This window comes from Corylus avellana, chromosome 2, assembly GCF_965113065.1.
Source record: "Corylus avellana chromosome 2, dhCorAvel1.hap1.2, whole genome shotgun sequence".
NCBI classification, from domain to species: Eukaryota; Viridiplantae; Streptophyta; class Magnoliopsida; order Fagales; family Betulaceae; genus Corylus; species Corylus avellana.
Genome location: NC_142491.1, coordinates 21,466,674 through 21,494,246, shown reverse-complemented (window position 1 = coordinate 21,494,246; position 27,573 = coordinate 21,466,674). Strand labels below are relative to the sequence as shown.

Sequence of the window (27,573 nt, the reverse complement as noted above, 5' to 3'; positions counted from 1 at the left end):
CTTATATATATATATATATATATATTCTAGTTTAAGTAATATTTTTTGTTATATATAAAAGGTTGGAGAAAGCAACATTAGAACAATAGAACTACACTGTTCCATTAATTGAAATGGTCGGATTTGGCAGAATTTGGAAACGTGCAAATTAAATGGATAAATAAAAAATCGATAACTTGCCAAGTCTTGCAGCCTTACAGGTTCCATCTGGTGAAAAACACAGACCGGTTCTTTCACTAACGGCTATAAATAGACAAGTTCCCATGCTTCATCTCTTACTCCTCACAAAATCAAGAATTCACAGAATACAGAGGAAAGAGATCATAAACCAGAATAAGGATGAAAGGGTTTCCTAATTACCTTGTAGCTTTTGCACTCATGGGTATGGCATGCTCCATTGCATCTGCCTATGACCCTGCTCCTCTGCAAGACTTTTGTGTTGCAGCTAGCACTTCCACTGATGCTGGTATATACACATTCTTGTTATTATTACTATTTTCTCTACAAGTCATTTGAAGCATCTGAGTTGTTTTTTTCTCAACCCATATCAATGTAATATTATAAACCATTATAATGTAATGTCTTGTGATATTAACAAACTTTTCTTTGTGCAGTATTTGTGAATGGAAAGTTCTGCAAGGACCCAAAGCTTGTCAATGCCAATGATTTCTTCTTCCAAGGGCTAAACATTCCAAGAAGCACTGCAAATCAACCAGGGTCGAATGTCACTCTTTTGACCGTGGACGAAATACAAGGCCTTAATACATTAGGCGTATCCTTGGCTCGCATTGACTTTGCACCAAATGGCCTAAATCCTCCCCACATTCACCCTCATGCCACTGAGATTTTTGTAGTCGTAAAGGGTACCTTGTATGTTGGCTTTGTCACATCTAACCCTGATAACCGCTTCTTCACGAAGGTTTTAAATGCTGGAGATGTCTTCGTATTTCCAATTGGCCTCATTCACTTTCAGTACAATGTAGGAAGTACCAATGCTCTTGCCTTTTCCGGTCTCGGTAGCCAGAATCCGGGGCGCATTAGCATAGCAGACACAATATTTGGATCTAATCCTCCCATCAATGCTGGCATTCTCACCAAAGCCTTCCAGTTGGACAAGAATGTGGTTAACTATCTTCAAAAACAGTTTTCTTCCAACAACATTTAGAGAAACATTTGTAATAGTAACGATGATAGATGGTTCATATAAAAAGTTTGCCTTGTTTTGCTAGTTGTAACATAGTTTTAGTAATTATAGTTAAATGGAATGATTTCTTATGTACAAGCACTTTCTTTCCTTTTTCGTAGCATGCGTGTTTTGTTGTGTTTTTCTGCATCTGTCACGATGTTGCAGACACAGTTTTTTAGGTTGTGTGGAGGTTTAGTTGGTTCTGCAAATTTTTGCTGTTTAGGGGTTAATGTATTTAGCCTTGTCTGAAGTGTAATTCTGCTTAGAATTTTGCTCATTTGATATATACAATATTGTTATTCATTCATCCAAGTAATTTTATAAGTTCTTTTTGTGTCACTCTTGTGTCTATCAAAAAAGGAGCTGGCTTTTAAAATCACAATTTAATCAAAATCCAATTGTTGTGCAGAAACCACAATGACAATTATGGCTAAATAAAGTGAGAACAATCACACACAAGACAACACCAAGATTTAAGTGGTTCCCTCAATGTGAGATACGTCCATTGGCGGAAGCGATCACGAAGAAATTCACTATGAAAGATGGAGTACAAAAATATAGTAGAGAAAAAAAATCACTCAGACCCAAAACTCAATACACCCAAATCTCACTATCACACAATAGAGATTATTCTCAAAAAGAGAAAACAAAAGACAGAAATACTAACTCTTCTTCTTTTGCTGGGATACGATGGCGGTTGGTCTCTTTTATTTTTCTCTCACTGGCACAAGGCTTCTTTTTCTTTCTCTCTTGCTACTCTATGTTGCCAAGAAGAAAGAAAACAGAACCTCTATCTCTCAGCACCTCAACTCACCAGCTCTCTCAATTTTCTCTCTTGATTTGATCACTCAAAACCAAGAAGATCCCTTGCGGCTTATTTCTCTCTTGTAGTGCGGCAGACCCACATCATCCTTGAAAGGACACAAAAGTAATTTTTAGCATTACTCTATTCATCCAAACAAAAACAAACATTTGATGTTGAGATATTTGATCACAACGGTGGGCATAAGTATCGCTTACTATTTTGGTTTAAAAGAGGCTGAGTAGTTTTAATTTAATAGTAATTCGAAAATTCATATCAATTTTTAAAAGGATAACAAAATAGTCCATAGCGCTTTACTCCTCTTTAATTATTCATGATAATAAAAAATTGTTCATGTGCACAGTACAATTACACTTATTTAAAGAGTAGCTGGCTTTACTCCTCTTTAATTATTCATGATAATAAAAAAATTGTTCATGTGCACAGAGCAATTACACTCATTTAAAAGAGTAGCTGTTTGCTCTAGGAAACCATTAAATCTTACCAACTATCAAAAAATTACTAATACGTACGTACATTGACACGCTTTTTCTAGCATAATAAAAAGGGATTAGCTAATTAGTTAGATAAGATCAAATTAAAAATAAAAAATAAAATAAAATAATACCAATACGCACAATTAAATCACTATTTATCCAAAAAATTTAAGTTAATAGAAAGAAGAATATTTAATCATTTAATCATTGTAGCTAATGGAACAAACATAATTAACTCCACAAATCCTCACGTGGAAACCAAAGCAACGTCCATATTCTCTACAAGGCAAGTGCGTGACCTGCAAGACTACAATCCTCACAAGGAATATCAAGCAACGGCTACATCCAAAATAAGGCAAATGAAATCTTACAATTATAGCAAACCAAATCAGTCCAACGGCTAGTGCTCAACAAGAAAGGAAAACCAAGCAATTTGTCATTTATTTTCTAAAATACTTTCCTTTGTAAATCTCTCAAAGAATGTGTATAAATTCAGCATGCATCAATGGAAAATACAAGACAGCAATCACACAGAAATATCAAACTCTTCAGTAGCATGCATAATCATAACAAAAGATAATTAAGCTTAATTAGTTAGATAAGATCAAATTAATCATTTGACTTAGGCATTGGTGCGAGTAATAGTTATATTCCTCCCACTGTTTTAACATCTACATTTGCCTTGGCCTAAATCATCAAATGAATTCAGATCCGGAAACACTGCATATTTGAGGCAGTGCACATAATAATAGGCAAGAAATACAATCGCCTGATCAAGGTCCTCATTCTGGCCCACTACAATGGGCACCAAAATGTGGATATTGTTAAATCATCACTTCTTTCACAAGCTCATACTTACAAGAATTTATGAATTTGATTATTTAATTTATATTTTAACACTCTCGGTCATGGCATGGCAATTATACGAAAGGATATATTTGTGACAGCATTACAACTTTGACAGGTACTACCTTCCTTCTATTTTCAGCATACCATGTTGGTTCTGGCACTGCTGGGTAGCCTGGGTAGGCAACAAAGTCAAATTCTGATCAGTACCGGCTCTATGCGTTTAAATCTCAGGAAAGCTAACAACCCTAATCGTGACTTATCATCAACGTAAAAATGGAAGGCTTAGTTTTCTGTCTAGTTACAATTCTCTACCGCTTAAGGCCTAAACAAGATGTTGGTAGGCATTCTTAAATGTCAACATATATCCATACGAATTAGTGAAAGAACTACCAACTGTTACACCTACTTAGTGGTTAGGTTGGGTATGTAAGGTTGTTATTAGTCTGTCCAAGAAGAAAAACATGTTTCATTCACTCCCGGCTATAAATAGACATGTTCCCATGCAACATCTCTCACTCCTCACAAGACCAAGAATTCAGAGAATATAGAAGCTGAGAATCGTAGCCACAAGAAGGATGAAAGGGGTTCCTAAATGCCTTGTAGCTTTTGTACTCATGGCTTTGGCATGCTCTGTTGCCTCTGCCTATGACCCTTCTCCTCTGCAAGACTTTTGTGTTGCACTTAAAACTTCCACTGATGCTGGTATGTACACCTTCTTCATCTTCTTTTTCTTCTTATTCTTATTCGTATTTTCTTTTATCTGGGTTATTACCATGTTAATGTAATTATGCTCGGAGGTATTACTTAAATGGGCCTTTTTAATTTCTGAATCACATGCTATATATAAATCATTATAATCTAAGTGTCCTGTGATATTAACAAAATTTCCTTTGTGCAGTGTTTGTGAATGGAAAGTTCTGTAAGGATCCAAAGCTTGCCAATGCCAATGATTTCTCCTTTCAGGGGCTAAACATTCCTAGAAATACTGAAAATGCACTCGAGTCGAATGTCACTCTTTGAATGCAGACCAAATACCTGGCCTCAACACACTTGGCACATCCTTAGCTCGCATCGACTATGCACCGTATGGCCTAAATCCACCCCATTCACCCTCGTTCCATAGAGATTCTACTAGTTGCAGAGGGGACCCTATACGTTAGCTTCGTCACATCTAACCCAGATAACCGCCTCTTTACCAAAATTCTGAACGTGGGAGACGTCTTTGCATTTCCAATTGGTCTTATTCACTTCCAGTTTAATGTAGGAAAGACCAATGCTATTGCTTTTTCAGGTTTTGGTAGCTAGAATCCTGGGCTCGTCATCATAGCAAATGCTGTCTTGGGATCCAATCCTCCCATCAATCTTGACGTTCTCACTAAGGCCTTCCAAGTGGACAAGAATGTGATTGAAGAGCTTGAGAAACAGTTCAATTAAAGAACTACATGTTTTCCTTGTTGTAATGTCCTAGCAATATATAGTTTTATATGAAATAAAGTGTGGCATGTTTTCCTTGTTGTAATGTCCTAACAATATATAGTTATAATGAAATAAAATGGTTGCTTATAGTGAGTGCACGTGCACGATTAAACTTAATAAAATTTTGAATTCACAAAGCATTTGGGATCGCACTTCTGATTTCTCTTGGCAGATGCCCAAGGGCATCTTCTTTTCTAAAAAAGTAGATTAATAAACATTGGAAAAAATAAATAATAAAAAAGGAGAGAAAGCATATTGGAAAGGTTGTCGTCTGATATCTGTACATATTATTTATTGAGTAATGTTATCAACTACATTTTTATCCAAAATTATCCAATAATGTTGACTTCATGACAGTCTCAACCAATACTTCAATCTATTATTGTTTAAAAAATATATAAATAAATTGTGGTCTTAATGGACTGGCAAGGATGGATAATGAAGGTAACTGAAGAAAAGGAGAAAAAGAGAAAACATGTTTGTACATGTGGGAGAGAGAGGTAAATTAAAGATTGTTAATTAATTTGGCCAATTTCTGAATTTGAACTTTGACTCTATAGTTTTTTCATCTTTCTTCTCGATCTCCCTTTGCCTTATATATTGCACGTGTTGGGTTTTCGAGAGATTTAGAATATTAATTTAAATAATTAAAGTTATATATATATGTTTTTATAAACTTAAGCTTTTGGAGCAAATAATAATTTTATGGTTGATTAGACATGAAACCTATTATTTACATCATATATAGCAATATTCATTCCAAAAATTAGATAAAAAAAAATGGTAAATAGAAACATAAATACCAAATTAAAACCACACTTGCATGCTTTTCAAAAGTTTTGGTCATATACAACCCACCTATTATGATATTGCGCAGGAAAAGCGAAGAAAAATGAACAACACAACTTCATGGAGCTTCTGGAAGGAAATAAAGATTATGTAGAGATATTGGACCTTATAAATACTAGCAACCTTTTGAATCCTTTTTTATTATATATTTATTTCAATGTTTGTTAATTTATTTTTCTAGAAAAGACGAAGGTGAAGGGCATGTATCAAGAAAAGATAAAAGTGAAATCTCAAACACTGCGAATTCAATAATTTTTTTTTTTTTTTTTTATCAAGGTGATCATGGCTTCACCTATGGCAGTACCCTGGCTCCGTCCCAGTTTACGTGTCAGTTGCGAACCAACTGTAGAGGTCCAACTAGGATCCATTAGACTAATCCCTGCTCTAATATATACTCCGCACCACTCAGAGCATTGAACATTGAATTGTTGGTTTTGTCCGAGTCACTACAAGAAACTGACTCATCAGGGGCGACTTTATTGTCGCCCCTAATACTCAACTACTAGGGGCGACTTTTAAAAGTCGCACCTAATAGTCAAGTCGCCCCTAATAGTCAATTATTAGCGTCCACATAAAAGTGGACGCTAATAATGGGTCGAAAGGTTGACTATTAGCGTCCACTTTACAGTGGACGCTAATAAGTCGACCCTAATATACACGCGGGAATTATTAAAGGGGCGCGAAAAATTTAAGGGGCCAAGAAAAAACTTTTAGCGTCCACAATAGTCGACCCTGATAGTACACCAATAGCGTCCACTTAAAGCTTAAAAAATAAAAATAAAAATAAAATAAAAATAAAATAAAAAAAAATAAAATAAAAGACCAATAGGGTCGACTCTCAAAGTCGACCCTAAAGGGTACGTAGAAAAAATTTTAAAAAAAAAAAATTAAAAATTAAAATTGATGAGCAATAGCGTCCACTTTTAGTGGACGCTGAAGACGCATCATTAGGGTCGACGACCCTAATGCTTAACTATTAGGGGCGGCTTTATCGCCCCTAAAGAGTAGGTAAAAAAAATTAAAAATTAAAATTGATGAGCAATAGCGTCCACTAAAAGTGGACGCTGAAGATGCATCATTAGGGTCGACTTTCAAATGCTTAACTATTAGGGGCGACTTTATCGCCCCTAAAGAGTCGGTAAAAAAAATTAAAAAAAAAAATTAAAAATTAAAATTGATGAGCAATAGCGTCAACTAAAAGTGGACGCTGAAGATGCATCATTAGGGTCGACTTTCAATGCGTAACTATTAGGGGCGACTTTATCACCCCTAAAGAGTAGGTAAAAAACAATTAAAAAAAATTAAAAATTAAAATTGATGAGTAATAGCGTCCAGTACTAAAGACGCATCATTAGGGTCGACTTTGAAAGTCGACCCTAATGCGTAACTATTAGGGGCGACTTTATCGCCCCTAAAGAGTAGGTAAAAAACAATTAAAAAAAATAAAAAATTAAAATTGATGAGTAATAGCGTCCACTAAAAGTGGACGCTGAAGATGCATCATTAGGGTCGACTTTCTAAGTCGACCCTAATGCTTAACTATTAGGGGCGACTTTATTGCCCCTAAAGAGTAGGTAAAAAAAATTAAAAAAAAAATTAAAAATTAAAATTGATGAGCAATAGTGTCCACTAAAAGTGGACGCTGAAGACGCATCATTAGGGTCAACTTTCTAATGCGTAACTATTAGGGGCGACTTTATCGCCCCTAAAGAGTAGGAAAAAAAAATTAAAAAAAAATAAAAATAAAATTGATGAGATGTGCTTGAATCTTCTGTTGTTGAGATCGATCGCACCCAAGATGCGATCGATCGTAGTAACAGAAGGTTCAAACCCAATATTCGAGTACTAAAATTGTGTACGCATCATTAGGGTCGACTTTGAAAGTCGACCCTAATGCGTAACTATTAGGGGCGACTCTAATAAGTCGACCCTAATATACACGCGGGAATTATTAAAGGGGGGCGAAAAATTTAAGGGGCCAAGAAAAAACTTTTAGCGTCCACAATAGTCGACCCTGATAGTATACCAATAGCGTCCACTTAAAGCTTAAAAAATAAAAATAAAAATAAAATAAAATAAAATAAAATAAAATAAAAGACCAATAGGGTCGACTCTCAAAGTCGACCCTAAAGGGTACGTAGAAAAAATTAAAAAAAAAAATTAAAAATTAAAATTGATGAGAAATAGCGTCCACTTTTAGTGGACGCTGAAGACGCATCATTAGGGTCGACTTTAAAAGTCGACCCTAATGCTTAACTATTAGGGGCGACTTTATCGCCCCTAAAGAGTAGGTAAAAAAAATTAAAAAAAAATTAAAAATTAAAATTGATGAGCAATAGCGTCCACTAAAAGTGGACGCTGAAGATGCATCATTAGGGCCGACTTTGAAAGTCGACCCTAATGCTTAACTATTAGGGGCGACTTTATCGCCCCTAAAGAGTAGGTAAAAAAAATTAAAAATTAAAATTGATGAGCAATAGCGTCCACTAAAAGTGGACGCTGAAGATGCATCATTAGGGTCAACTTTGAAAGTCGACCCTAATGCTTAACTATTAGGGGCGACTTTATCGCCCCTAAAGAGTAGGTAAAAAAAAAAAAAAAAATTAAAAATTAAAATTGATGAGCAATAGCGTCCACTAAAAGTGGACGCTGAAGATGCATCATTAGGGTCGACTTTCAATGCGTAACTATTAGGGGCGACTTTATCGCCCCTAAAGAATAGGTAAAAAACAATTAAAAAAATTTAAAAAAATTAAAATTGATGAGCAATAGCGTCCACTAAAAGTGGATGCTGAAGATGCATCATTAAGGTCGACTTTGAAAGTCGACCCTAATGCTTAACTATTAGGGGCGACTTTATCGCCCCTAAAGAGTAGGTAAAAAACAATTAAAAAAAATTAAAAATTAAAATTGATGAGCAATAGCGTCCACTAAAAGTGGACGCTGAAGATGCATCATTAGGGTCGACTTTCTAAGTCGACCCTAATGCTTAACTATTAGGGGCGACTTTATCGCCCCTAAAGAGTAGGTAAAAAAAATTAAAAAAAAATAATAATAATAAAATTGATGAGATGTGCTTGAATTTTCTGTTACTGCGATCGATCGCACCCAAGGTGCGATCGATCGTAGTAACAGAACGTTCAAACCCAATATTTGAGTACTAAAATTGTGTATATATCACTGCATTATTTAAAATTTTCAAATAAAGTGACACAATATGCACCGTCAATTCCATCCTCCTAAAGAAAGATTTTAATTTGTATATATTTGCCATTTGGTTAGAAGTTACATTTGGACTAATTTGAAGAGTTAATTCCCATTTCATAATTCATATTAAATTTTACAAATCTAATAGTGTATATATATTATATGATGAATATATTGATACCTTATGGAAAGATTTTACACTGTTAAATATAACAAAATAAAATCTAAACCGTAAAATAATTCCTCTCAGTTGTAAGTGAAACAATTGAAATTGAAAGATTGATCGAATATCCGATCAATCATAATTAATTAGTTCGATTGATCGTGATAGGATCAAATATTCGATCAAACATCCGATCGAACCTAATGAATTAGTTCGATTGATCGTGATAAGATCAAATGTTTGATCAAACATCCGATCGATCCTAATGAATTAGTTCGATTGATCATGATAGGATCAAATGTTAGATGAAACATCTGATCGAACCTAATGAATTAGTTCGATTGATCGTGATAGGATCAAATGTTCGATTAAACATCCGATCGATCCTAATGAATTAGTTCAATTGATCGTGATAGGATCAAATGTTCGATCAAACATCCGATCGAACCTAATGAATTAGTTCGATTGATCGTGACAGGATCAAATGTTGGATCAAACATCCGATCGATCCTAATGAATTAGTTGGATTGATCGTGATAGGATCAAATGTTGGATCAAACATCCGATCGATCCTAATGAATTAGTTGGATTGATCGTGATAGCATCAAATGTTGGATCAAACATCCGATCGAACCTAATGAATTAGTTCGATTGATCGTGATAGAATCAAATGTTCGATCAAACATCCGATCGATCCTAATGAAGTAGTTCGATTGATCATGATAGGATCAAGTGATCGATCAAACATTCGATCTATTCTAATTAATTAGTTTGATTGAGATTGATCTTAATGAATTAGTTCGATTAATCGTAATATGATCAAATGATCGATCAAACATCCGATTGATCTTAATGAATTAGTTCAATTGATCGTGATAGGATCAAATGATCAATCAAATGTTGGATCGAAAATCCGATCGATCAAACATCCAATCGATCCTAGTGAGTTAGTTCGATTGATTGTGATAAGATCAAATATCTGATCGAAAATCCAATCAATCCTAGTGAATTAGTTCGATTGATCGTAATATAATCAATTGATCGATCAAATATCCGATAGATCCTAGTGAATTAATTATATTGACCATGATAAGATCAATTGATTGATCAGACTGGATACAATTGAAGGTTCAATCGAACATTCAATTGAACTATAAGCTTTTTATATTATCTTAGTGCATTAGTTATATTAATCTTATATTATCTTTGGATTTTGTATTGATCTTATAATTAATTATAAGATAAATATCAACTTAATGATCTTTATCATAAAAATTTATTAAATGGAAATTATTAGTTAATATTATAATAATAAAAAAACATATTACAAGAGAAAATAAAGAAAAACAAAAATAAATAAAATAAATAAAAATTAAAAAATTGTAAGTATAATTTTTTTTTTTTTTTTTTAAAAAAATTACCCTCAATAGCGGCGACTCTAGGGTCGCCGCTATTTGAGGCAGTGCGAAAAATATAGCGCCATCCAATGGCGGGGTTTCTGAAATTTTCGAACCAAAAATTTCATAAACCGCGTCTTTTTTCCCCAAACCTCCAAAACACCAAAATCCCTAACACCCCTCTCACTCACCTCCCTCATCACTCTCACTCTCGATCTCTCTCCCGCTGCTCTCCCAACTTTCGTTCCCGCTGCTCTCCCTCCCTCCCATGATGGATCCAATGGCTTTCAAGCCTGAAAACGCTGCGTTTGAAGCTCTGGTTTTCGAGTGATCTTTGTGAGTGGAGTTCGTAAAGATAGAGAGGTAAGAGTGTGAAAAAGTTTGCGTCTTGTGTTTGTTTGGTTTCTAAGAAATTGAGGAAAAACGAAAAGGCTGGATCCAGTGGTTTTTTTGTTGCTAAGAAATTTCGAACTCTAATGACTGTTTGGTAATAGTGTGAATTTTTGGGTTCTACTTTTTTTTTTTGGTTGCTGAGAAAATGAAATTTTGATTTTTAGTGATATTGTATTTAGTTGTGAATGCGGGTTTTTAACGGCGTCGCGTGCTATGTCTTATTGGCAATATTATATTAGTTTCTTCTAATATTATCACTCAAGATATTATTAATCTTGATCGTTTGGATGTCTATAAGAATTCTTAGGTAATGAAATGAGAATCATTCTTTATTTCATCTGTTTTACTGATTCCATTTGCCTTTTGGATTGAAGGGACTCCTTGCATCACTGATTGTGTGATGGCAGAGCTTGAGAAGCAAGGTCAGAAATATCGAGTTGCTTTGAGGTATCCTCCCTCTCATGTTTACTCTGAAACGTTTCCCAAGACGTTTTGTGATTGTTGTTCACATTCTTCTCTTCTATGTTAGTTTGAAGAGGTTCGAGATTGTTGGATGCATGTGTTAGTGAGGTTTGTAGGAATCGGATCAGTTGTGATCTTATAGTACCTTTTCCCAAAAACTTAATCATTTTCACAGAACTTTTTAAATCCTCCAAATATATGTGTGATCCATATGATAAGATGCATGGTTGTACCTTCTCCTTTTTGACAGTGATGCTGTATGTTGTCCATTATCGTTAATAGTGAAATATGATGTATATATTTGTCTTTCTATTGGGTTGTATACGATTCAGAAGTAGCATACAAGATGAAAACTTCTTGAACGATAATTCTTGTAAACCAAAGAACCTTGACTGCAAATGTTTGTAATGTCTATCCAAAAGAAATAACAAAAAAGGAAAAGTGAATTATCATAGCCTTTACTTATGCAACAATGTGAACAAAACATCTTGTTGCTCCTCTTGGAAGGGTTTATTAAAAATTAGAGAATTGTAATTTGAAACACAAGTTGATCTATTTTTCGAAGCACAGTACATCTATAGAAAATTACAGTAAAGGTGTTGAATAAATGTAACAGTCCCCAATATTCTTACCTAAATGTACACTGAACAAGTGATTCTGAACCCCAAGACGAAGGGGCTTTTCATCAATGATTTTTTTTTTTTTTTGGGGGGGGGGGGGGGGGGGGGGATGCCTTTTAGTCTAGGTGACCATTGACAATATTGTTTACATTGTCTTTGTAGCATGTTGTATATTTTGTGGCTTTTATGATTGTTTGTGTGGCAATGATCTCTCTTTTGTTATTCAATTGGTGAGAGAAGCACATATTTGTCATTCAACTAGAGAGAGGAACAATTGTAATTGATGTAACTGATATCAACCTAGCTAGAGGAACTACATATTTAATTATTTGGTATCAAAGAATGTTTGTGGTCATACCATAAAAGTGTGGCATTAGGAGTGCTGATGGTTCTTACAAGTGGCTTTGTTTGCAATGCAGGACGGATAGTTCCTTGAGGTTCGGTTGGTTTTTCCTGTTCTACTTGGTAGGTGCCATATGTTCTATCATCTTATCCTAGCAATGCTCCTCATGAATAGGTGGTATGCTTTTCTTTCTATTAATCAATTTGGCATAATGCAGATTCACATTGGGTTTTGTATTTTCGCTGCTATTGCGCCGCCACTTGTCTTTCATGGGAAGTCATTGACATAAGTTAATTGATTTATGAGCTGTGTGGACTGAAGTTTCAAACGGGTTTGATTTCCATATTAATATAGCATATAATTATATTTGTAATGAAGCCTGTTGTGGAAGTAGATTTGACGAAAAATAATGCTCGAGCACTTTAGTTGTTTTTCACATGTTTAGTGGTGGTAGCATACAAATTGTAGTAAAGCAATATAATGTTTTAATTATGTCTACAATAAATTTGTCCTTGCTATTTCTGAGCTGTATGAACTTAAGTTTCAAACAGGGTTGATTACCATATTAATATAGTATAGACAAGCTGTTTGTTGTGGAAGAACATTTGACGAAAATAATGCTCGGGGATTTTGGTTGTTTGTGACGTGTAGTGACGGGTATATGAAAGTTGTAGTCGAACACTATAATTTTATAATTATGTCTACAGTGAACTTGTTCTTGGTGGGAAAGATCCTTAAGAATGAACATATAGTAAAGTACATGGTAAAGGAGCTAGATTGTCTTATGGAATTTTCAGGGTCTCTTTGTCATTTTTCTTTTTGTATTTTATAGCTGATTCTGCTACCCCACACCACAGAACCTTTTTTTCTATAAAAGATAGTAAAGGAATTGGATTATATTTTTTTTGGGAAATTGCTATTATCCGATTGTTGACTTGCATAAAGTAAATGAGACAGCTTGGTGCTACAGTGAACCTATTTTCAATGATTCAGAAATTGTTGTGTATAGAGTACAGTAGACAACTTTCTTGTAACTTTTCCATAGCATATTCAGGCTTGTTGAAAAGCAATGTGGCTTGCAACTGTTGTTATAAATTTTTTATTTATTTAAATTTCATACGTTTATAGTTAATTCATATAAATTTTTCTTCTTTTTCTAATTCAGGGGAATCCTTGCAGCAATCGATGTCTTCAATGACCATGTATTGGTTGGGGTACGTTGTTCCGTTAATGGCTCTTATTACTGCCTATTTTGATATGAAACTGCAGAGTCATGGATGTTCGTGCAGTTGGTGGGGGTAGTTATCAATGAATTTTAGGTTGATTTATTCTACTTCTTATGTTCATAGTATAAAGCTGTCTAATAGGAGATATGTAATGGTGTAGAATGTGCTGCAAAAGGAAAAGAGTGCTTTTATTTTTCTTTTTTAAATCACATTGATGTAAATGATTCAACATTACAAAAAATGAATGCGTAGAGTGCTTAGTGGGAAAACAGACCCATGTACCTAGAAGATGTCATAATAAATATGGCCAGGGTTATTTGCCTTTTTTCTAGGGGTGTCAACCCGGTCCGGTTTCCCGGTTTTTGGCCAAAACCGGAACCGGAACCGGGACCCCGGTTAACCGGGGTCCCGGTTTCCGGCCGGTTCCGGTTTTACCCGGTCCGGTACCCGGTTTTTGAAAATAATTAGTGTTTGGGGTTTATTTTAGGTATTGGGCCTAAAATAAGCCCATTATTTTTTTCATAAGTTAGCTCATTTAAAAAAAAAAACTATTAATCTTTTTGTCTAAATTAAAGAGGCTTGATTGTGATTGTTTCAAATAATTAAAAAATAAACCTAAAAAAGCATAAAAATCCTAAATAATCAATGTTTTTGCCTATATGAGCCTTAGAAATAAAAATTCAAATTTTTTAAAATACCCTAAACATAATTTTAAATTAAATACATAAAGAAAACATTAAAACAATAAAAAGTAAAAACAAATATGTAAACAAACCAACATGCACAAGAAATAAATACCCCTTATTACAACAATTCAAAACCCAAAAAAATAAAAGAATTAAAATAATAAAATATATATATATATATATATATATATATATATATATATATATATATAAACACCGAAAGGCGAAAACCTTCAAAAGACGCATTGGCAGTATTGCGTAATACTAAGAGTAAAAGAATTAAAAAATATATATATATATAATTTAATAAAATAATACCCGGTTCCGGTTTTCCCGGTTTTGACCGGGTGCCAAAAACCGGGACCGGAACCGGGGTCCCGGTTTTTTTTTTTTTTTGAACCGGAACCGGAATCGGGTCCCGGTTTTCCGGTTTCCGGTTTCCCGGTTTTCCGGTCCCGGTTCCGGTTTCCCGGTTTTTTTTGACACCCCTACTTTTTTCTCATAATGCTAGCTTTCTAACACCTCTTACTTTTAAAAGCAAATTTACTAGCTTTGACCTTTTGCGATCGATCGCACTTGGAGTGCTATCAATCACAAAATATCAAAAACCTACTATTCTGTGATCGAGCGCATGCCCAATGTGCGTTCGAGCGCAAACTGTTGAAAACCCACTGGTACTGCGATCGATCGCACGCCAAGTGCGATCGATCGCAAAAGGTCAAAAAACTACTGGTACTGCGATTGATCGCAGATTTTTTTATTTTTTTATTTTTATTTTTTTAAGACCATTAGGGTCCACTTTGTGGACGCTAATGGTTAACTATCAGTGTCCACTTTGAGTGGACGCTAATGGTTAACCATTAGCGTTGACTTTGGCTTCCGTTTACATCACCTTTAGGGTAAAAAATTGTGACTTTTAGGGTCGATAAAGTGGACGCTAAAAGTTATCATTAGGGTCGACTTTAAGTGGACGCTGATAGTTAATTTTTTTTAAAAAATTTTTTTTAGGACCATTAGGGTCCACTTTGTGGACGCTAATGGTTAACTATCAGCGTCCACTTTGATTTGGACGCTGATAGTTAATTTTTATTTTTTATTTTTTTAGGACCATTAGGGTCTACTTTGTGGACGCTATTGGTTAACTATTAGCGTCCACTTTAAGTCAACGCTAATGGTTAACCATTAGCGTCGACTATGGCTTTCGTTTACATCACCTTTAGGGTCAAAACATTGTGACTTTTAGGGTCGATAAAGTGGACGCTAAAAGTTATTATTAGGGTCGATTTTAAATGGACGCTGATAATCACACATTTGATCATTAGGGTCGGACTATTAGCGTCGACACTTTTAGGGTCCAAAAGTCGATGCTGTTGTCAACAACGTCCACTTTAGGACTTTTAGGGTCGACTCCAAGTCGCCCCTAAAGACCTAAATTCTTGTAGTGTCACACGGAGCTTGTTAACCAATATGCCTTCCAAATTAAAAAAACAAATGATAATTAATATATTTTCATATCACACTTGCTAATCATTTTGCCAATAAATTTTCATCAGATATATTATTTAATATTTAGCTTCTAATAAATCTATAGTTGGTGACAAGAAAAAAAAATTAAAAAAATAATAAGAATAAAAGAAGAACATATAAGACAATTAATCAGAACAAATCTGGGAGTGGGGTATTTTTTACTATTTTTTTGATTCTGTATATTTTGTTTTTTGCTTCTAACTAAGATAAGTATGATGTTGCTCTGGCTGCAATAGATCATGGATTTGTAGTTTTATTAGGTTTTGCTAAAGAATAACGGAATGGTTTCCAGTAGGTTTTCGTTTTCTTCTAGTTCTTTTATGGGAGCAAATTATTGGCTGATGACGGAAGAGTTATCAAGTTTATAAAAGAATTGTCATTGATGAAAGAGAGAGCGACCAAAGACGTGATTCGTCAGTTTATGCTGCAGATCTATATGCTGATTGTGATGATGACATTTCTAGAGGCTATTGTGTATATCATAAATAGTATAGGGCTGTAGAGTTTTCAACTTATATCTTTGGCATTGTATGATAGAGCAATTCGCTCCAATTTATTTTATATCAATGCAGATAACTCGTTTGTTAAAAATAATAAATAAATAATTAAGTAATTACTCTACGACAAAACTCTCTAACATTAATTTTAATTGTTCAGAGATATGACACCGGGGAAGTAAATAAGAGCACGCAATGTTAGTAATACAAAGGAAGGATGAAGTTCATATAGTTTTTTTTTGTTTTTTGGCAACGCGAGGGTTTAGGGATACTTACATTGATAAATGATTTGTGAGTATAGTCCAAGGTGGCTACCACTTCTGAAGTTGGAAGGGTTGCTCGCTAGTAGATGGAGAGGTGTGAATCCTTGCTGATTGACCATATTTACTAGCGTCGGGTACAAGTAAATTATTTGAAATGCCAAATCTGTCAAGTGCAAAATTAAACTTGTTTTAGCATACACAACGTGCTTCATGACTAGATATATTTCTTCCCACTCTATTTAATTTGTTGCAGCCAACATGTTTTACATGTATAATGGTTGGTTTGTGTTTAATCACCACTTTTCTAATAAGCTTAAGCCGATAAGAAGAGAGAAATTTAATTACTTCAGCAGTTTGAAATTTTGAAAACAAAATGAAAAATCAAACCATTTTGAAATTTTGCCATAAATCATTTCACTGATGTTCTTTAAGAATCAAAACACAAATTAAAGGACCATAATTCAGAAGAATGGTATGTAAATAAAAACTTTTGCTTGGAATGGTTCAGAAACCTTTCAATCTTATTTCCTATTTCTCTATATTGCGTAGCCTAGAGAGAGTGGGCTCGATCCCTTTCTTTTCTCTCTTTCTCACGTATATGAAAGTAGAAAAATATATTCTTTTTCTTTTCTCTCAATGCATTTCAAATGTACTAACATATTAATTAAGAGTTTCCATATATATATCAAAGGCGAAGACAAATCATTCTATTATATAGTAATTAATATGTATACAGTCTTGGCATATAAAAAACTAATTTTATGTGCAATAGTCACATTCAATGCACCTAATCCACATACAACATAACTTGAGGACTTCAATTGATCATTTCATAAATTATAACTGTCAAAATATTATCAAATTAATACTCACCTAAATAGTCTCCATCTATGGCAGCATGAAGAATACTCGCACCGTCGTTCCTCGAGAAATAACGAAAACTATCCAGGTAACCACATATACGGAGAAGACAACGGAAGGCTTGCTTTCTACCATGGAGCGCTGCCAAGAATAATGGGGTCTCGCCGTTCTTGTTACGAACACCCGACAATGATTTATCAACACTTGCAATGCATTTACACATAGCCACATTCCCCGTTGATGCAGCAACATGAAGAGGAGTATTTTCTAGGTCGTTTTTAATTTCACTTAGTTGAGAGCCGGTGCCAATTATTTCTAGAAGTTCTTTGACTGTCTCTTCTCGGCCATCGGAGACAGCTATGTGTAATGCGGTGTCGCCTGACGTGGTGATCTTTACCTGGTGAGCCTCTTTGTCTCTTCCATATATATTGACAACTTCATCCCATTCGCCTTTCATGGCTTTTCTAAACAAAACGTTCCTCATCCGCGTGGAAGCCATTCCTACAGTACTCACCGTCCGGATCTCCATTTCCTTGGATCAAGGAAGACAAAATCAGTTGAGTTAGGTTTAGGGCTGTGTAGCAGCTCGTGAGACTCGGACTGGTGTAATGATTTATACTAGAAACTGAGAATGCGTTTGCCATTGTGATTTCGTACACCAAAATTGCAACTTTAAACAAAATCGTAAAAAATGTATAATTTAGGAATGTGTTTTTAAAAAAGATAAAAATCTACTTTTTTTAAATCATAGGCAATTGGGTGCGTTTTTATAGAACACATAATTTTATAAGCAAAACTACATGTGGGCTCAAACTTTCTTTTAATAAGTGAGGCCCAACACCTGAAATATTTAATTAAATGAAGTGTGATTTGACCGAGTCAAAGGTTCGATCTTAAGACCTTTGGCTCTGATACCATGTTAAATCACCAGTTGTATTAAAAGCTTAATCTAATAGGAAGACATAAATTTAATCACTTAATCAACACTTTAACAATAATCGCTTAGCTGCGTTTTTAAAAATTAAATTCTTAAATTGATTGTACGTACGTTTTAAAATCACTATTTTTACATCGCACTTTTAAAATCACAAAGCTATTTCCACGCTAAAACACACATCCACACCCCCATAAGGAAAGCTTATTCCACATTCTCAAATCTTCAATAGCGTATACACTTGTGTACGTCGTTTGGCTCTCGAAGTTTCTAGCTAGCTAGCGTACATTAAAAACACTTTTATCTCCCACCAATCAGAAACATATATAATAGAGAAAAAGGAAAAAGAAAAATAAATCAAGAAAAGTAAAACTAATTGATCCAACATTATAGATCGAATCCAATTTGGCTTAATTATGATAATATATTTTCGGTAAATATATGTTAAGCTCAGTGATTGAATTTAACCTCTCTAGAGTGGAGTCCACAGGACCTGGGATTCAAGCAAAGTATGTTGCACGTCAGTACGTATGAGCATGAATTATTCCCATCCATATCTTTTTTACGACATAATTCAACAATAGTAATCTCACTTTAAAAAGACGAACGAATTCTTTAAAGGAGAAATTAAAGCACAAAAAGCAAAAGCTGGCTAACTACTTTACGGTTCTTAATCTTTTGTTTTTGTTTTCTTGTTTTAACTTTTTTGGTGTAGATCTTAATCATTCAGATCCTGTTGAGTTCTTTCGTTGTTTCTTCCTGCAGGAAAAATAAAATTTTAGTTCTTAGAAGAAAAATCCTGTCATAAATTCTTTTTTCCTTCTTTTTTGGAAATCCAACAAAAACGAGAGAAAAATAAATGTCCATACAAGGAGAGGGAAAGGGGAACGAGTGGCCGGATTCAAATTAGTGATCTTCGCTTCATGATGTGTGATTCTCAGCCGATTAATCTACTCATTGTGGATGTTAGCTATGTGGACTTGAAGAGTAGCCTTAATAATATAGGATGTTAAATCATCACTTATCTTAATTACAAGCTTAAGCTTATAAGATGGTGTAAATTTAATCATTTAATCAACACTTTAGTACTCCCTCACATGTGCGCTCAAACTCCTTTTTAATAGGTGAAGTCTATCACGTGGAATATTTTAATTAAATGGAACGTGATCGAATTGATGGAGTCAAAGTTAAAACTCAAGACTTTTACTTTAATACTATATTAAATCACTACTTCTCATAAAAGCGTAAATTTATAAGAATTGATAAATTTTATCATTTAATTAACAACTTAACAAATGATATTGTATATTGGCTTATAGCATAGGCAAATCCCATATATGGGGCTAGACGTTGAGCCATGCCTTCCCACTCAAAAAGAAAATGTCCGGAAGAAAATTATAATCTTTAGTCTATTTAGACTCTCGGTGTAAGGGTTGACATTACAAATTTTTGAAAGATGGCAATACTAACCTAGCACTTTTCAAAGTTTAAGGCTATTGTTACAAAAGTAATGAAAAATCAGGTGTGGTAAATGAAATTTTTTCAAAATACAATAAATAAAATAAAAAAGAAAAAATAATTAAATAAATGAAGAACATTACAACTAATTGATCCAACGTAGCATCCAATTTGACTTGATCATGATAATATATTTTCGGTATATATACATATGTTAAGTTCAGTTATTGAATTTGACACATTGAATTGTACGACGTTGTGCGTATGGGCATATGTTAAGGTATACAGTAATTATGCACTACTAAGTTCAAATACTAAGTTCCCGACGCCGCAACCTGCTCCCTGTCCCGCCGTCCACGCGCCAACTGAACACCTCCAGCAGCCTCTCCTCTCCGCCGGTGCTGCTATTTTGTGTTGTAGTTTCTTGTATTTTTTGTATTTCCCATTTTTATTCGCTGTATTTCTAGTTTTATGTGGGTTACTATCTCCCTGCCATGAAATGGTTTGATTTTGTGGAGATTTTTGTTGCTAGTGGTCGTCCTTTAATGGCTTCAACCCGGTTATCTGCAGTACCTTCACTGTAACAATCACTTAATGGTGGTTGTTGCCTCTACCGCATGGAACTCTTCACCGAGTTTTTGTGCCATTTGTTACCGTCTTGTGCGGCCCTTGGAAAGACCCGACTTGTTTATGGTTCCTTTCAGATCATGGACGAAACAATTGCCTACTATCTGTTTCTGTATCTGTTTTTGTACTGCATGTTCCGCTTGGGCTTTGTTGTTAGGGTGCCCACCCCTATGTTGTTGTTTGATTTCCTGTAACACCGCTTCCCTTATTTGAATAGAAAAAAATAAAAAATAAAAACAAAAGTTCAAATACGTAATAATCATATATATATATAAGCCGAGTCACTCTCAGAAGTGCCTTAATATTGTGACACGTGGCGTGAACCCTTTTTTAAAAAGAGGATAAACCGGTTTTTTAAGAGTAAACCGATTTTTCAATAATGAACCAGTCATTAAATTAACTTAATTAAAGGCATTTAATTATATTTTAATAATTTTCCTTATATGTGATTTCATTAAATTCAAACATTTAATGCACAATATTAAGTATTATTAATGTCCAAATCAAATAAGGAAACAAATAATACAAATCAAATTATTATGTATTAATACTTTTAGTCACTTTAATATTTTTAATTCAAATTTAGAAAAGGTTAGAGAAAACGATTTTTTTTTCAACATATACTTTGTGCATGTAATAATAGATAATTTATAAAATAAGAATTGGTTTTTCTAAATAATAAGCCATTGAAAAACAATTTTGATTGATAATAGATTATCTACAAAATAATAAGGCCTACAAATTAAATAAGGATCTCTCAATTATTTCGGATTTTTTTTTTCTCTCTCACCGATTTAACTCTTTTTTTTTTTTTTCTCTTCCGACGTCTCTCTCTCTCTCTCAACTCTTTCAAATATAACAACCTAAAAAATCAAGTTGAAGTAATTCTTCTTCTTAATCTTCCGTGTGTATGTTTTTTATTTGAGAAAAACTACGACTTCAAGAATTAACGTTTTTTTTTTTTTGTTTTTTGTTCTCTCTCTCCACTCTTCAACAATAATAACCTAAAAATTCAATCCAAAAGTAATTCTTATTCTTAACCTTTCAAAAATGCAATTTTGTTAAAAAGTCAATTTTTAAAATCGTACTTATTAAAACTGCAATCTCAATCGAACCCTTAATAAGAATAATACAACCCTCTTCAAACAATTATAATTGAGTATTAACTATATTTGTAGATTGTTTATTTTTTGTTCAGTTTATTCTTTGATGAAAATTGCAACTTCTGAATGAAGATAATAAATTGTTTGGATTTTTAGTGGGCTAATGGAAGATTATAGTGTGTTTATTTGATTTTTGTGCAAAAAAAAAAAAAAAAAAAAAAAAAAAAAAAAAAGAATAGAAACTTTTTTGAAACACTAAAGAGATAATTAAACATTTAACCTAAGATGATTTATCTGATCGCGTTAAATGCTAAAAAGATTTTGTTTATTTTTGCACTGTATTTGATTTCGTCTAGGGTTTCTATTTGATTGAAAATTTTGTTGCTTGCATTAATCTTTGTGTATTTATGTATAAATTTTTCATGACAGTAAATTGATTATTTTTATGTTTGTGTCTCTTGAAAGTTTCTTTGTATTGAAATATAATAGGTATCATACAAAAAAGATTTTATGTTTTAATTCATTTGAATATTTTATTGGATATTTTTTTTTTTGTAGTTTTTGTGATTTACTAGGATTTTCTAGCATTTTTTTGAAATTGTTGAAGAGATTTATTTGATTAATAATAAATTATCTACAAAATAAAGATCTCCCAATTATATATTTTGGATTTTTTTTTTCTCTCTCTCACGGATTTAACCTTTTTTTTTTTTTTTTTTTCACATCTCTCTCTCTCTCAACTCTTCAAATATAACAACATAGAAAATCAACCTATAGTAATTTTTCTTCTTAATCTTCCATGTATATGTTTTTTATTTGTGAAAAACTACAACTTCTAGAATTAATTTTTTTCTTTTTTCTTTTTTTCTCTCTCCACTCTTCAACAATAATAACCTAAAAACTCAATTCCAAAGTAATTCTTATTTTTAACCTTTCAAAAACGTAATTTTTCAAAAAATCAATTTTTAAAATCGTACTTATTAAAACTGCAATCTCAAACGAATCCTTAATAAGAATAACACAACCCTCTTGAAACAATTATAATTGAGTATTAACTGTATTTGTAGGTTGTTTATTTTTTTCAGTTTGTCATTTGATGAAAATTGCAACTTGTGAATTAAGATAATAAATTGTTTGGATTTTTAGTGGGCTAATGGAAGATTATAGAGTGTTTATTTGATTTTTGTGTAAAAAAAGAATAAAATATTCAATTAAATATTCAAATGAATTAAATAAATCTCTTCAACACTTTCAAATAAATTGGTGTATAGCCTTTAGTATGTCTTTTTATTTAAAAGGGCGTGAAAGTTTTTTTTTTTTATTTTTTTTTTATTTTTACAACCTATAATGAAAAGTTTGATAGAGATGCATGTGTTTAAATTTTGAAATTAAACTATAACAAAGAATCTAGCGCATACTTTTTTCTACAACCAAAGTACTTTTTCGAATGTTCATAATTTTGAGTTTTATTTATGTTGAAATCTAATAAGTATTACACTGACAATATTATAGATTCTTTCTAATTTTATATTAATGTTTTGATTGATCAAAATTCAAGTTTCGTCTTGCAATTATGAAAAGTAAATTTAATAATACTTATGAAAAGTACGATTATAATATTTTGAAATTTTATAATTAAATTGTGATGAAAAATCCCGTGCACTACACGGGTTATAAGCTAGTATATATAATAATCTGAAAAAACCCTTAATTCGTAGATTCTATAGGTACCCAAATTTTGTCTTTTCGTCTTTCTTTGTTTTGCTTTCTGTTTATATGCTACAATAACCTTCTTTCATCCTAACGACCCATTTGGATGGCTATGTTTTCTCTCTAGAAACTCTAGGAGAGAAGGAAAAGTATTTCATGCCTCTTTGAGACAGTGGAAGTAACCGTTTGGATTATCAATACGACGATGGAGGACTTGGCCAAGATGTGGATGAATCTGTCTTTGACGGAGGAAGAAAGCATTGATTTGGATACGCCGGATGAAGAAATACAAGAAGGAGTAGAGCGGGGACAGTTTTGTGTGCTTGGAAAACTGGTCACGAATCATATGGTGAGCAAGGAGACGATCAGAAAAACATTGATGCGTTGGTGGAAAACATTGGGTTCATTTTCATTCCATGTGTTGGGAGAAAATCTGTTCCTGGTGGAATTTACAAATGCAGGGGACAAGAAGAGGATTTTGGATGGAAGACCATGGGTTTTCGAAGGGAGCCTCTTTCTCATTGAGGATTTTGACGGTCTGAGTTCGCCATTGGAATATACTTTTGAGAAAGCAGCATTTTGGGTGAGAATGGTGAATCTTCCATTGGCATGTATGAATCAGACGACTGGAAGAAGGATAGGCTCTACTGTGGGTGAAGTAGAGATGGTTGATACGGAAGCGGATGGTATCGGCTGGGGTGAATTCCTTCGGGTTAAAATTGTGGTTGATTTGGCAAAGCCCTTGGCACGAGGTAGAATGCTAAAGGTGAAGGGCAAGTCGAAATGGATTGCATTCCAATATGAACGCCTCCCAAAGCTTTGTTTCCATTGCGGGATTATCAATCATGAAAAAACTGGTTGTCCATTCAAAAGCAATCTGCGTCATCAGGAGACTCCAATGGAGTACGGTCCATGGATGAGGGCGTCATCGCCAACACGCAGGCAGGATAGGGGAGGTGGAAGACAATCAGCACGGACTGGGCCAACCATGCATGAGCAGCAGGCCAAGGAAACGTTCTGGCATAATACCCATGGCGGAGACGGGCTGGGCAAGGGAGAGGAAGGCGGCGCGGCTGAGATGTCCTATGGTGGATCGGCTGAGGTGCCACCAAACCCTAAACGTCCAAAAGTGCAGAAGGAAAGAAACAATCTTTCTGGCATGAATTGCGGAAGTCAACTAGGGATATCTATGGAAAGGGAGGATTCTCGGAGGGGGAATGAAAACGGTCGAGAGGATCATTATCAAAGGAGGGATATGCGGTTCCTGGAGAAGGAAAGAATGAACCAAGGGGGAGATGGGGCAGTTATGACAATTTATACTCATAAAAGGAAAGCTGTCATGCATCACCAGAGGAATGAGGTGGCAGGAAGGAGGCCAGCTAGTGATGGATCGGACTGCTCCAACATAAGCCCAATAGTCCATTCCAATTTGTCTCCAAAGTATATGGGCCCAAATCTCTCTGACGTGGCAAAGACAATGCAAGCAACCAGTGGGAGCTCGTCCGAAAAAATAAGCACTGAAGAAGGTTTGTATGGGCAGCATGGGGGGATTTTCACACGTCACTCAGGTGCTGAAAATGGTTCTGCTGAGAGGACTTTGTCTTCTTATAAGTCTGGGCAAAACAAAAAAAGGGAATTTAGTGGTGTGGTGAAAAACATAGCTTTGGAGATGGAAAGTAAGACCATGGGTACACCGACAGAATTTCAAAATGGTTCGGGGATGGCGGAGGCTGTGGAACAGCCCCGCCGACCGCAATGAATATCATAAGCTGGAACTGTCGAGGGCTTGGGAACCTTTGAACAGTTCACGACCTTTGCCGGATGGTGAAGGAAAAGCGCCCAAGTATGGTTTTCCTTATGGAAACCAAACTACGGAAAGTCAAAATGGAGGTGATCAGATATAAATTAGGATTTTCTAATTTATTTGTGGTGGACTGTGTCGGAAAAAGTGGGGGATTGGCCCTTTTATGGGAAGATGACGTTGTTGTGGACATACAAAATTATAGTCAAAGGCATATTAATGGTATTATTCAATCTCCGAATTCAAACGTTCAATGGAAATTGACGGGGTTTTACGGACACCCGGAAGTTACCAAACGTCATGAGGCATGGGAACTCATAAAAGTATTGAGTCGGCTTCCTCCTACACCATGGATTTGCATAGGTGACTTCAATGAGGTTATTTCCAATGCAGAGAAGTGGGGTGGAAGTAGTCGTTCATCGAACCAAATGAGGCTTTTTCAAGTGGCATTGGAAGATTGTGAACTCTCAGATTTGGGCTTCCGCGGTCCCAAATATACGTGGAGTAATTGTAGAAATGGGTCTGAATTTATTAAAGAGCGTCTTGATAGAGGAGTGGCTAATGTGGCATGGAGAGAGTTGTTCCCTGATGTGGAGGTAAGGGTGGAGGTGTCAACAAATTCAGATCATGCAGTGTTAATTCTTTCCCTAATACGGCAGCAACGTGGGAATTATAAATATCGCCGATTCAGATATGAAGCATCGTGGGCTCTTGACAGGAGGTATAAAACGAAAATCAACCAGGTCTGGTCGGCTTCTACGTCATTAGGGTGTAGTTGGGATGCCATTAATCTTAAACTATCAAGATGCAAAAAAGAATCTTTACAATGGCAGCAGGAGATTCGGGGTTCTACACAAGACACTATAGGCCACTTACGGGACAAACTGAATTTACTGCAAGGAAGGGAAGATGAGGTGGCAGTGAATGACATTAAATTGGTTAAGCAGAATTTACAACTTTTGCTTGACCAAGAAGACTTAAAGTGGAAGCAGCGAGCGAAGGCCGAATGGTTGAAAAATGGAGATAGGAATACTAAATACTACCATGCTTGTGCTAATTATCGGAGGAACTTAAATCAAATTTCTACGATTAAAGATGAGCAGGGAGTATTATGGAATTCTTTTGATGATGTGGGGAGGGCTTTTGTGAATTATTTTTCAGATTTATTCACTGCTAGTCCTGTAGGGAACATGGAACCATGCTTAGCGCACCTTGAGGAAAGGGTGTCAAGTCATATGAATGATGAGTTGCTGCAACCTTTTACCAGGGAAGAAGTGGGCTATGCTCTTCACCAAATGGCACCACTTAAAGCACCGGGCCCGGATGGTTTTCCGGCTGGTTTTTTCCAACACCATTGGGAAACTATGGGTAATGAGGTATGTCAAGTTGTTGTTGATACACTTAATAGTGGAGTTATGCCTTCTCATTTAAATATGACACATATTACCTTAATCCCTAAAGTGAAGAATCCGACATGTGTCACTGAATTTCGACCTATTAGTTTGTGTAATGTGCTATACAAATTAATCTCGAAGGTCTTAGCAAATAGATTGAAAAAAATATTGCCTCTGATCATTTCACCCACACAAAGTGCTTTTATCTCAGGAAGGCTTATTACTGACAATATTTTGGCCGCCTATGAAACTCTTCATACCATGCACACTAGAATGGGGGGAAAAAAGAGTTTTATGGCGGTCAAATTGGATATGAGTAAGGCCTATGACCGGGTAGAGTGGAGGTTCTTGGAGGGTGTAATGAAGCAGATGGGTTTTGCTCCACGATGGATACAGTTAATTATGATGTGTATCAAAACGGTTCACTATGCTGTAGTGGTGAATGGGGTTCCATGTGGACATATTCAGCCGACGAGGGGAATAAGGCAGGGGGATCCTATCTCTCCATACCTTTTCCTCATGTGTGCAGAAGCACTGAGCTCGATGTTGACAAGGGCCAATCAGGATGGAGCATTAACGGGTGTCCCTACCTCAAAACAGGGACCCTGAATAAGCCATTTGTTTTTTGCAGATGACAGTCTTCTATTTTGCAGGGCTAATATTCAGCAATGGACTCAATTAACCCGCCTTCTAGGGACTTATGAAGAAGCGTCTGGGCAACGGCTGAATTGCAATAAGACGGCTATTTTCTTTATCAAAAATACCTCTGTGGCAAACAAAGAACGAATAAGTGAGGCGGCGGGGATCCCTACCACGCAATGCTATGATACGTATTTGGGTTTGCCTGCTCTAGTGGGTAAATCACGCATTGCGGCTTTTAGGAGTATTGTGGACCGCATCTGGAAGAGATTACAGGATTGGAAGTTAAAGTTTCTTTCTCAAGCTGGGAAGGAAATTCTTATCAAGGCAGTAATTCAAGCAATTCCTACTTATTGCATGAGTGTATTTCTCCTTCCGAGAGCTTTATGTTTGGAAATTAATAAACTTATGCAAAATTTCTGGTGGAGCCATTTCAACAAGGATTCCAAATTACATTGGATGAGTTGGAGTCGTATGGGCATCGCTAAGAAGATGGGAGGAATGGGATTCAGAGATCTTCGATGTTTTAACAAAGCATTATTGGCGAAGCAAAGCTGGAGGTTGTGGAAGACACCTAATAGTCTTATAGCTAAGATTATGGAA

General features: G+C 34.9%; 1 protein-coding gene, 1 long non-coding RNA gene and 2 pseudogenes across 2 annotated transcripts; 3 read left to right on the top strand and 1 right to left on the bottom strand.

Moving 5' to 3' along the window:
- Nucleotides 1-286: 286 nt before the first annotated feature.
- On the top strand, nucleotides 287-1,165 carry LOC132169144 (germin-like protein subfamily 1 member 7 pseudogene; annotated as a pseudogene).
- Nucleotides 1,166-3,909: 2,744 nt separating this feature from the next.
- Nucleotides 3,910-4,768, top strand: LOC132169153 (germin-like protein subfamily 1 member 13 pseudogene; annotated as a pseudogene).
- Nucleotides 4,769-10,550: 5,782 nt separating this feature from the next.
- Nucleotides 10,551-12,882, top strand: LOC132190633 (uncharacterized). Its single transcript, XR_009441177.2, has 4 exons — nucleotides 10,551-10,789; nucleotides 11,194-11,266; nucleotides 12,321-12,366; nucleotides 12,462-12,882. It is a non-coding gene; the product is annotated as an uncharacterized LOC132190633 (long non-coding RNA).
- Nucleotides 12,883-16,442: 3,560 nt separating this feature from the next.
- On the bottom strand, nucleotides 16,443-17,833 carry LOC148587474 (uncharacterized). The gene is made up of 2 exons (XM_088512634.1): nucleotides 17,317-17,833; nucleotides 16,443-16,606 (listed from the first exon to the last, which is right to left on the bottom strand). The coding sequence occupies exons 1-2, from the start codon at nucleotides 17,831-17,833 to the stop codon at nucleotides 16,443-16,445; spliced, it is 681 nt and encodes a 226-aa protein (XP_088368760.1).
- Between the last annotated feature and the right edge of the window lie 9,740 nt (nucleotides 17,834-27,573).

Coding starts and splice junctions, on each gene's coding strand:
- LOC148587474 (XM_088512634.1), bottom strand. CDS start 17,833: ATGGAGATCCGGACGGTGAGTACTGTAGGAATGGCTTCCACGCGGATG. Junction 16,607..17,316: donor CATAGATGGAGACTATTTAG/GTGAGTATTAAT, acceptor TGCACTTGACAG/ATTTGGCATTTCAAATAATT.